Genomic DNA, 12351 nt, shown 5'->3' with positions numbered 1-12351 from the left:
GTAAATTTTCACTTCCAATCACAGTTCACAGTACAGTGTTACCCTAAACTTGTAGTTCCAACACAGTCCGTTTCTTGATGCTTTTGATTTTGACGGCTGGTCGTCATTCACAGGACTACACTGAACAAACCTGCTTGGATATTGCCGGAGGCCTTTCTGCTTTGTTCTAGAGCGAGCCTTGAAACTTGCATGCTGCTTTAACGGAAGTCTCGTGTGATACGATGCCAAGTGCAAAAGTCTTAGCCAAAAGATCAAGGCAGTATTTCCAGTTGATAAGTGATCATGTTTTAATTCTCTGTCGCAGGAAACAATTTCCTTCCACTCCCTCTATTGCTAAGATCCCTTCATGGCAGATTCCCTTGAAAGGGCCCTCAGCATCCAGCTCCCAGTCGGTCAACCACAGCAGCAGCGACATATCTCCTGTCAGTAATGAGTCAGCCAACTCCTCCCCTGTCAAAGATGGATGCCACAGCCCAGGAGATGTTCTGGGTGGGACACTTGGCGTCAACGGTGATGGCGTGTGCCTCGACCAGGATCGCGTGGAGGTGCAGGGAGAGGAGGAAGAGAATGACGATGTTAACCAGGAAAATGAAAAGGGGGATGGTCTAAGCATGCAGACCGAGGATCGCCAAGGCGGAGACGGACAGATCCACGAACAAGAGGATAAAATGAAGAGGCCAGAGGGTGCTGGCAATGAATATGAGGTGGATTACACACCTGTTGAATTATTTTCTTCACCCACCTGTCTGTGACTCCTCTACTTACACTCATTCTGCTTCTGCCATCTTTACTGTGGGCATATGCTTTTTTGAGCTCTTACAGAGATTGTGCCTGGGTAGCTTCACAGGGTTACGGCAATTAATTCGATTAGATTGATTTTCTGTTGTAGCTCTGACGAAGCAAACGTTTAATGCAGGATTTCTATGTAAGATATTTTGGATTATCTCTTCATCCTGCAAATGAAAAGACAGCATCTTAATTGAGCTCGTTCACAGCTTTGTGCAACTGCGGGTCAGCAGTCATGTGTTCATTTGTTGGCTCCAAAAGTTACCGTACTGCTTGCAGGGAGGCATTAGCTGAGTTCTCTTTTGATGGCAATTGGAAAGGACAATCCCGACCAGGGCCGGAGCTTTTAGCCTGTTTTATGTGTGCTTCCGCTTTGGTGTCAGTCTGTCAATAATTCACAAGGCCAGCGCGGTGGCATTTGGGTGAAATAAAAGCCCTGAAATTCAAGATTAGAATGTGATGAGTGGCTTTGTTCCATGCAAGTGTCAGGATGCTCAGAGGAGAGTGGTAGATAAATGTTTTTTTCCCGCCGCTTTCCTCTTTCACTGAGGGCTGAATGGAGGGTGTTTGTTTGTGCGTGGCAGGTGAGATGAGGTGGGGGCAAACGACTCGTGCGCTGTATATGCATCTCCAGCAGAGCAGCTGATTTGGTTTGTGAAGTATGTTAATAATCAAATGATCAACAAATAACAGATGTATTAGTTCATGCAGCTTGAAATGTCAAGCAGGCTAAAAGCGCAAATCTAATACAGAAAGCCCAGTTGCATTGTGTTATTTTCCGTAACAAGCCCCCCGGTCCCAAATTAGGCAGGCCCTCCCACGGTGACTAATCTTTACTGAAAACGGCGAGCGTATTTTGTTATTATGATGCAGTAAGACACCAAGGGCTGCCACAGATGGAAGTTGCAGAATTTGTGTCACTTGTTTTCTCTATGTGTGTGCGTTTGTGTATTTGTGGAGGTGGATGCGGGAAGCTTATGAAAATGCCCCGTGATTGAAAAAGAAAGTAATAAATGAATACTTGACTTATTGAATTAGTCACTCTGTCTGCAGCTCGAGACGGGTCCGTGAGTAAGAAGACAGGATAGATCTCCACTCTCATGCCACATTCATCTCCCATCACATGGCCTTCATATAGGAACACACCACGGTAGAGGGACACAGCTCACGTGTGGTAGTAGTTCTGACCAACCAATTCATGTTTGAATCATCTGGCTCTGTATTAGAAAATTGAAAATATCATGATGGTAATGAAAATTATTACATTTATTGTACTTTTATTTGTTTGAAATGTACCTAATAAAATAAAAATGGTTTTCATTGATAAAAACCATATGCCTTCATTTTTGTATTCGATCCATCCATCCATCCTTTGCTTTACTCTGACTCTTGTAATGCATTGGATAAAAAAAAGAAAGAAAAGTAAACCCAGTCCATTCAAATGCAAGTTTATTCCAATATAGGCTAATAAATACAGTGGATAACCACCATTTGTCGGGGACATGGATTAAGCTTGGCCAATCGTGATTAGTGAAGAACCGTGAGTAACCACCCCTGGTAGCCCAAAATGTGATTATAATTCCCATCTTAAGTTTAACCCATAAATATACCAAACAATGATTCCAAAACACTTGGGGAGAGACTCATAGCATTTGAAATGCTTATAAATATACAGCAGAGTATTTTGCCATGAAAAAAGAAGTATGAATGTTGTTATTAAATAAGATGTGTTTTCTGCAAATACAGGTAGATTTAAATTGGCATAGGGGCGCATGCATGTCTACCTCATTGACAATGGTTATTTACTGTGCATACACACCGGGTAGTTCGGCTTCCTCCCACCTTTCAAAGACATGAATACTAGACTAATTGAAGTCTCTAAATCCATACAGTACATATAGTGCGAACACGATTGTGAAGGGTGGTAAGGAGTACCCTGCCTCTCGCCCAATGTCAGCAAAGATAGGCTGCAAAAACATGCATCCAAATCAGCAGAAGAAATCTTCACTCGGGCAAATTCAAATTGTTTAATGGCCCAACTAAGGCCCCCAAAGTGCTATATATATATATATATATATATATATATATATATAAAACCTTGTCTTCTGTCATTGCGTAGCATAAATGAGTACACCGCCTTTGAAAAGTATAAGCAATTAATGAACAAAAAAAAATTCTGACTTTTGATGATTACACTAATTTATTTTTGACATTTGAAGTTTATTTATCTTTGTTGTTTATCTTTATTTTTATATATATATATATATATTGCTTTTCTAGGCTTTCATCGGGGTATACTGTTAATTTTTGCAACGTTTTATTCGTTGGGAAAGATTCCACATTTGTATTTTTTTCTACAGTAAGCCTATGCCTTGGGAAGTATCGATTTTGACAGGAAGCTCCAATTTTTTCAACAAATTGGTTGCGGTTTACTCATTTATGCTGTAAGGTGTCTTTGCAGTTTCAATTTCTGAAATTTGTCATTTCACTCTACCAGGTAGGCTGACCCTTTGACAGAGGGGCTCATCGTTCCCCTCATAGTCTACCTTTCTGAATATTACTATGCGTGATCAAGTGTATGAATTACATTTATTTGGCTCTCAATGATCAATAGTGTTTCATGTATCGATGAGGTGTATAAACTTCACTTTGGTTCAATACTGCATCCCTTTGTAATCCATGAACCTCTCCCTGGAGCCGAAGCCAACCTGAGATTTATAGGGATAGAGTGTAATAAATCCGCTTGTACATCATTTAGTGTCTGAGGGGATTTGGATATTCTTGTCCATAAAGTGGCTTCCATCTACATCACTTAACTGCACCACCATACTCTACTAAGTATAACTACACTTAAAGTCAGTGTTTTTGCTATGTTCTCCCTCATTTGGGAGAAATTGTTTTCTCAATGCTGCAACTTGGTTTTGACATCATTTTGCTCCTCGGCTGGGAGCTTAACCTCATCAATCATGCTGCTAAACGGAGAGCACTCAATAGGATAGTGTATTGACGTGCTGTGAACTCCATTGTTCATTGGAACTGAGCACTCAGCGGGTTAGAGGGCCGAGTATCTCCTTGGATCAATGCATGCGTTGCTAGCCCAAAGCAGATGTTCAGGTGACTGCTAGACTTGGTTTAGACCAGTGCTTTTTAAACCTTGTTGAAGGTACTGAACCCCACCAGTTTATTATGCACATTCACTGAACCCTTTATAAAATAAATCATTAAAAAAAAGTGATTTTTATGTATTTATTTATTTCAAATTCAAGACATAGGTATCATGTTTTCTGGTGAACACGGAGTGTGGCCTTTTCATCGAATCTGGCTCTCTTCACCTTGAATTCAGCAAGCGTGCTCTTCTATTTCCCATCTCCGCGCAGCTTAAGAAAATGTCCCTTTAGGTTTGCTAGACAACGAGTTGTGCTGGACTAGAATTGCTCAATTCGACATTGCAAACCATGCGAGTTCTAACCATGCAAATTCTCACAGGCAATTGAGAGAAAATGTATTGGCTTCTTGTTAGAAAACAGCAAGTTGCGCAGAATGTACTAAAACATTGCACAGTTGGAAAGTGAGCAGTGATTCAGTACAGAACATCAAGTAGCCTACAGTCCAGTTGTATTTCTGTTTAAGTACAATACAGTTACAGTTTAGAACTGTTTAGGTCCATTTTTTACAGTATAGTTATAGTGGATTTTTGCTTCATTCAAAATTTGTACCCGCATGAATATCCTGAACTTTATGTATGTACAGCATATACCATTACCTATTGCGTAAACTTTCACCTCTTTCATCTACACTTTAAACGTGTCAGTGGTGAAACCAGAAACCTTCCAGTTATTAGACCAGTGTCGCTGCGGCTCTTTAAACATACCCTGTGTGAGTGACTGATGACTTTCCTCAAAAGTATCTTCGTGGTGATGTAAGAAGTCATTTAAAAACATTTCATGACTGTGTCACTAAAAGTGTCTCAGGATTGCTGCACAGCTACTCGACACTGGCTCCTTCCTTCCTCGTGAAAATGGGAACATTTGACAATCCAAGGTCGGACAGGGGCTTTGCCAGTAGCGTATGCCCAAGTCGTATAAGCACTTTGTCATCACCTGCTATATAAACACTCAATCCTCTGTCTGGCCCGTATCACTTTTTTGTTCTGGCACTTTTTCAAATCCAAATGTAGTGCATGGATGCTTGCGGGCTGTCATGTAAATGTATGGAAAGACTCTTCCATTGATGCTGTTAGCTTTGCCCACCTAATAGGCAGATAAAAAAAAAAAAAGACACAGTCCTTGTCACCAACACTCTAATGAGTCATCATACTGAGGTTAGGGTGAGGAGAAACAAACCGTGAATGGAAAAAAACAAGAGCTCTTGTATCATATAAATCACTGTTGCTGTTGTGAGCAGATTGGATTATCCAAGAGAAGGCCTGTCAGCCTGTAGAGAGACTGCAGCTGCAGGCGGCACGGAAGCAACAGGTGTGTTTGCACATATTGGACTGAACCGCGGGCAGAAGGTGGGGGCATATGTAGGGTGTTGCAGAGTGTAGCATGGCTGTTTGTGTTGTTTTATCTAGTGTTGTTCTGATACCGGTATCGGCAGAGGCCCCCCCGATACTACATAAAACAGTGGTATCGGCATCGGCAAGTACTAACAGGTAACATGCCGATTATTTCCGACGCTAATACAGGACTTTGGATGCAGCATCTTGTGTTTTACTTGTGCACAACATTCACTGATGTGTGACGTGTTCACTGCATGCCAAGCTAGGATATCCTATTGGCCCTTGAATACTTCGAACCAATGGCAGGGCAGATTTTTCATGTTGAAAAAAACAACAACCCAGGTATCGGAACGGTATCGGCCAATACTGCAAAACTGGTATCGGGGGCCCAAAAACGATATCGGAACCAACACTAGTTATATCAATTTTTAACAATGGAAATTCAATTAAAAATTGTATTTCACTCTTTTAAAAAAAAAAAATGAAAAGGGGACAGGAAGAAGTGCAACTTTTTATATCTACTCTTGATCAACACAAAAAAAAAATCAACAAAAAATGAATGACAGCAAGCGGTCAAAACACTTTCAATGTAACAATTCTATAAAAATAATTCAACAGCATGTCCTTGAGCTATATATTTTTCCAGTAATCTGTTTTTATCTTTTTTATTTTAGATAGACTGAGATGATTTTTTTTGGATTGTTCTACAAATTGCCACCTTGAGTTGAAATACATATTTCTTTTTGTTTTGTTCTATATTTAGGTTTATAAAAAATATCTGTTCCTTTTCATTTGTCCTCACTTTCTCTTTTTGTAAATTAGATTTGTATATTGACTGGTAAGATTTTATGATGGGCTTTATGCATTATTTTAAGGGGGTTAAACTCCATCGATTCATTACATTTGAAAGGTTTTAGTTGTATAAATAATAGATTAGTGTGGTCTCTGTATCCACATCCGAAAATGACATAAATTTCACGTTTCTGTAGAAGAAAGACTATTACGGTGTAGGTTTTTCCAGCTGTCTTGATTGAGAGTTCAACAGTGCTAAACAAAACAATGCACTCACCATTATACAACTTTTTTTTGCTCTGTCCCGACAGCTGTTGGAAGCTAAGCTGGGCCGTTTATCTGAAACCAGTTCTGCATTGTAGCAGGTATTAGTTCTAGTTCCGATATAACGAAAACACGCCTACTAGCGGTTAGATGCGGATGAGAATGACAATGCAAACGTGAATGTAAATAGGAAGGAATTTAACAGTTAAATTATTTTTTATTGGCTCATGTGTGTGTGTGATTGATGTACACATGGCCCAAACACTTGGCTTGCTGACTGGACAAAAAAATAAAATAAAAAATGTGACATTGGGACAGCACCTGTGTATAAGTCGGACAAAACAATGGTGCTTGGGACACAAGGCTCAAAACAGGAATATCTTGTTTATCCTGGACTGCCCTGTCTGAGACTGTCCCGGTTAATTTGGGACATTTGGTTACCCTATACACATGCAAAATTTCAAGAATGTGACATTTGTCAGCCCTCCCCGCACAGTTCATTTGTTGGGAGAGAAAATTGCATATACAGTACAAGAAAGAACTACAGAACATATGCAAAGAAAATAAACATTCATTTCTATTCATATAATTTTTCAAATTTTACTGTCAATTCATTGATAGGCCTAACAGCCATGTGAGCTTAAACCTTAAAGAGTGTTTGTACTTTCAGTGACCTTGTCTTCAAAATTGGTCACAATGTCATCACAGTGAAATACAATCCCATTTTAATGCCTTTAAAAAAGGAGGGTGCAAAAAAAAAAAAACCTTGGTAGTCCACCCAATGTCTTGTTTAGGAGGGTCTGCAGTACTGACAGAATTCTTCTTGTAACAGAACCCCCTCAGTGAATGATGGACTTTTTCTAAAATTAGTGTCAACAGAATCTTCCCAACCTTTGCTTCTTCCATGCTACAAATATCACATTGCTGATGTATTCGATATTAAATTACATAGTTTTAACTGCAGCCTGTGCAGTGTCTGTTATCAATAACCATAATGTGGAAGATTAGCACACATGTGATTCGCACCTGTTGTCCTGCTGTCTTTATGAAGGTCACAGCTGTGCTTCTAAAACCAGTCTTTTTAAAGTTGGCCGTTGGGGGAGTAAAGAGGCTCTGTGGAGTCCTTTAGAAAGATTTTAAATCAACCCATCCTCACAAAAATTGACTGCGGAAGGAAATTTTTACAAAAAAATAAAATAACCATCATACTGCGTTCAAATTTGATGTTCCATAAATTGAAAAGGGACATTACACCCACCTTTCAAAATGCTTAAAATTAACTTCTTTGAAAAGTGGCCACAAAGAGGGACATTACACAACCAAGTAATTTGCTGTGTCATTTATTTAACAATATAATAATTTTATAAAGAAAAAAACAAACTTCTTTTTGAAGAACTGACTGCGCCATTTTGCATTCTTTTGGTTTTGGTTTACCATAAGCATTATAAAGTCACTGACGGCCAAGCTTTAGTTATGAGGAAAAATAAATTTATCTCTAGAATAATCTACAGTGCTTTGTTGTTATAGCTACAGTACATTCCACTTCGTAAGAAAAAATGTGTCGAACAAAAACAAGACATCATTTCACGATGAGATCATGACAGTTTTGACTTTATCATAAAAAAAAAACAACAACCAACAACTCTACGACCTGTCGTTAAATTTCACTCTGTAGGTCAAATGAGTCGTAATTTTGAAAATTAAAAAAATAATAATAATGCAAGCAAATATATTCTTGTGAGACCTGCAGCTCAGGGACCATCAGAGGATTAACTCTGGTAGGATTTGCTTTTTCGGCAACACATGCGGGGAGGGTTGAGGTTTCAGGTTCCAAGACCGGTGTCCAAAAAAGACACATTTGAAACCCAAACTACAAACTAAGAGTTTTCCCCTTCAACGTGGGCCAGACAATCAACCGGCATACCTACGAGGAAATCCTGCAGCGTTTGCTCCATTCAGTGTGCTAAAGAGGCGAGAGTTGTGGCAGGACAGCGTGCCTGCTCACAAAGCCCTGAGCATCCAACAGTTCCTGGCCAAGCCAAACAGTAACTTCCCTTCTCCCTATACCTGGCTCCATTTTTTCTCTTTCCCAATCACACAGTGTCAAAGAGGGAAGCAGTTTCCCAAGACATGGACAACATCAATATGGCCGTGACAATGGAGCTGCAGAGGATCGCCAAAAAACTCCTTCCAGAATTGCATGAATGAATGGCAAGAAGTCTGGAAATTTTTTGGGGGGATTACTCCAAAGCTCAACATCAGCAAAGGGTATGATGGTTTTCAGCCAAATTAGAATGATGGAACAAGAAGTGTGAGTGGTAGAATCAATCAAACATATTACTGAATTACAGAAACAAATCTATCGCTCACATAATTCTGTGAAAGACAGCAAAAACCTAAACACTATGTTTGTTTGAGTGAACTCATCCCGACTATGTGTTTCACTTTGCGCCGTTGTGGGTGTGTACGCAGCCGATGAGCTTAGCGGCCAATTGAAGCAGCTTTCTTATTCCCTTTAAATTTGGCGCGCGAGAGGTGCACATTCATGGATGTTGCGAAAGATTAAACAGATTTGCTGGAGCCCTTGCAGAAGATCGAAGTCCGTAAAGTCCGTTTATAAGGAACTGACCTCCATCGGTGGAAGATGTCAATTTGGCGAAGTGGGCGCCTGGAAACCGTCTTTGAACCCGATCATTCGTGCCCGTGTGCGAACCCCCCACCCCGACTCTGTAGCTGTGCTGCGGCCAAGGAGGGTGATTTTTAAAATATAATAAAGATCATAATATGATTAAATTATTTTTGTTTCTGGCATTTCAAAAATGTTAACAGATGTGGAAAAAATCCCACTGACATAATTTTGTATCTCCATTTCCTTTCCTTTGACCGAGATGTTTCCTGTAATATGTTACCACACCAGTGACCTTAGAGAATAAAACCTGTTTTTATGCAAATGAGATGAGAATATAACAAGGTATTTCCTGTCTACAATGACAGAAACAAATTGCCGTACTGAGTGTTTGGGTTTAAAGCTCAGTACTCAACCCACCCCAAACCTCTCTTGTGGGAACGTTCGTTTTCATTTCATTTCATTTCATTTTCAATTGCAATGAGTCATTCCAGTAGGCAAGTGCCAGAGCGGAGTGGTTTTACAGCTCCGTCAAACACTGTCCACTGTGTGTTACAGTCATCATCTCGCAGCAGAAACACCACATTGGAGTGCTCCAACTCCTTGTCAGCCTCGTTGCCAGATTTTTTTTCTTTTTTATTCCGCTGCAAGAAAATGATCCCATTCCCCTCAGACTCATGTCAAATTAAGCAAATTTACAGCTGAGCACTTAAGAAGTTCACAGTTTGCCAGGAAAGCAGTAAGTGAGGCCTCACTTGCCAGTCGGACAAGCTTCACTGTGGCACTTGCAGTGGAATATTCTTCTGGCTTTTGCTGCTATTTCTTTTGCTCCCATTTCACTCCTTCCTTGTGACAATGAGGTCAGGTCCAGTTGGTGCCATGTGGCACCAACCGCTCTAGACTTTATTTGTCGCACTTGTTTCGAGCTGCTGTCTGCTACTTGTGGTTGGTTCTGTTGGCAGAGTCAGCTTTAATTCTTGGAATGATGAATTTATGACTATGAGAAAACTTGAGGTAGAATTGAAACAAATAGAGCGCAATATTTGGTGTTTTCTCAGTAAGCGTTTTTGTAAGGGGGCTGACAGAGCCTCAGTGCAAATCCACTGGATTCTATTTGTGTTTTTTCTGATCAGCCAAAAAATATCTCAGCACCTGCACCCCGGTCTGACATTAGATTCTCACCTCCTCATTTTTGTGAGTAGGAATTCATCCAATGTCAGCTATGTTAACAACTACGATATCAATGCCCCACAAATCTTTGTAAAAATAAAATCAAATATCCATGATCTTACTTGAAATAGTGCAGTGTCACGTGAGGTGCGGAGTTGGGACCCAAACACAGACAAGACACGGGAGTAAGCAAAGTTTTTATATACAAATATACAAAGTAACAACAAAGAGAAGAGCTGGATTCAGTTGGCTTCGATGAACACTTGACTAAGAACCTTAAGCGGGCTGGATGCAGGGAAACCTTGAATGAGAGATCGGGGCCGGATGCATGGACGTAACCTCGAACACATGGAAGAACAGCTTCCTTGCACGGAAGAGTAGAGATAGGAGACCGGCACGTGCTGACACAAAACCTCGGCTAAAAGAACCTTGATGTACTGACAGAAGTGTCATTCTGTGACTAACTGGAGATATTCTGTACGACAGAATAAAGGATTATATGACAAAATAAGACTCACAAATATCGAACAATTACAAAAACATTGCAACTGACATCAGATTTCCCTTGACGTTTGTCCAAGTAAATGAGTTCAGGAAATGTTCTTTAAGCGGAGGACCAGGGGCCTCATGTACGAAGACTTGCGTGGCTTTCATACTACCGTTCGTCCAATTTCCAGAAAATGTCACACGCACAAAAAAATCCAGATGTACCAATCTGTGCATATGAACGAACCCAAGCACATTCCTTTCATACATCTCAATCAATGCGGAAATGTTATGGACTACCAGACTCCTCCCTCTCCACGCCCGTACATAACTATGCTAATTAGTATAAACGGCTTGTGGCTGGGAATTATTATACATAATAAGATAATTACATCATAAAACAGGCACAAATTAAAAAAAAAACAACCTGATGTGAACTGGAGACACAACAAAGTAGAAGCTCGAAAAACTATGATTTTTGGCAGGCTGTCTTCTGAAGTCATTAACAACCTCAGTGACGAAAGTGCCTTTGGAGTATGTCGGCCGTCGCCGTTAGTGGCTGAATGCTGAAGGGGCTTCTGATTGTGATCGCGGAGGCTTTACACTTAACAAGTTTTTTTAAGCCAGCCAACAAACATTGCATGTATCCATCCATTTTCTATACCACTTATCTTGTTCAGAGCTCAAGATACCTGAAACCTAACTCATCTGACTTGTCCAGTAATAGTAATTATTACTACTACTAATAAATAACTGATGAGATAAAATGATATCAATTAATAGTTGACTTTTAAGAGTAAACCCTGGATTGATACGCCAGCCAATTGCAGGGCACATATTGTCAAACAACTATTTACACTCACATTCACACTAAAGCAGCCTGGGTTCGAAATCCAATCGAAAACTCTGAGGCCTCTTCTGTTTTCATTCTATTTGCTGCCCCTGCAGCTCCCTTTTAAGAAAACAGTGGTGTTTGTTTTAAAGGGTTCTATAAAGATAGGCCGAGCGATGGGAGCAATCAGCATCCTAACTGCGTGATGTGCTATGTCAAGTTGAACAATTCTAGTTCCATTCATTGGATTGCCTTTTACTGTATATCAACATTTTGTCCCATTCCTTCTATCTACAAGATTTTAAAAAGGATTTTCTAAACTCAAAATACTCTATGGTTGTGACAAAGCCTGTGTAATAAAAGTCACAAGTGTCATGTTTTCTTCATCTCTTGATGTATTGAGCAAGCCACTGTCACAATCTTGGCATCAATCCTCCTGTGTGAAGTGAATCCAGTTTTTTCTGCTTTTCAACATTTTTTTCACCCACACGGTAGCGTCTCGTTTCGCTAACGGAATGTTACAGTACAATAGTACAGCAAAACTGTCAAGAATGCTGTATCATCTGTAGGCCCGAGATCGAAAGAAGCCTTTTGTTGTTGTTGTTGTTGTTGTTGTTTTCTGTTGAGTGAAAGAAATACCAACCGCTTCAAGGAACGGGAGGGGTGTTTAAGGGAATAATGACAAAGACCCAGCCTGAAGCCAAGCATGCTGCAGTTGCACAACCGAAAGGAGGAAGGTGGAATTGTTTTATTTTTTTTAATCAAACACACAAAGGTAGAGATGTGTACATTAGCAGAAGGATTGCAAGCTTTCGTGGAAATAAAAACGTGTCTGAACGGTGTCTCACCAACCCACTTAATGGTGTAACATTTTTCACATGCTCCAAGTGTGAC

The 12351-nt window shown here is 40.1% G+C and overlaps 1 protein-coding gene across 2 annotated transcripts in view; it reads left to right on the top strand.

Annotated features, from left to right (window-relative positions):
* Positions 1–2117, top strand: part of pex14 (peroxisomal biogenesis factor 14) — a 56936-nt gene extending 54819 nt beyond the window's left edge. The window contains exons 9-10 of one of the 2 annotated variants that reach the window (XM_086069898.1): positions 305–704; positions 1840–2117. In XM_086069898.1, coding sequence (XP_085926024.1) covers positions 305–704; positions 1840–1857 — 418 coding nt within the window. In that variant the 3' untranslated portion in view covers positions 1858–2117. Of the gene's footprint in view, positions 1–304 lie in introns of both variants that reach the window. The other variant, XM_086069897.1, reaches the window with a different exon arrangement.
* Positions 2118–12351: the final 10234 nt, after the last annotated feature.

Source organism: Leptonotus elevatus, chromosome 2, assembly GCF_054856555.1.
Source record: "Leptonotus elevatus isolate MCC_2025b chromosome 2, RoL_Lele_1.0, whole genome shotgun sequence".
NCBI classification, from domain to species: Eukaryota; Metazoa; Chordata; class Actinopteri; order Syngnathiformes; family Syngnathidae; genus Leptonotus; species Leptonotus elevatus.
This window is presented reverse-complemented; position numbering and strand designations above follow the sequence as displayed.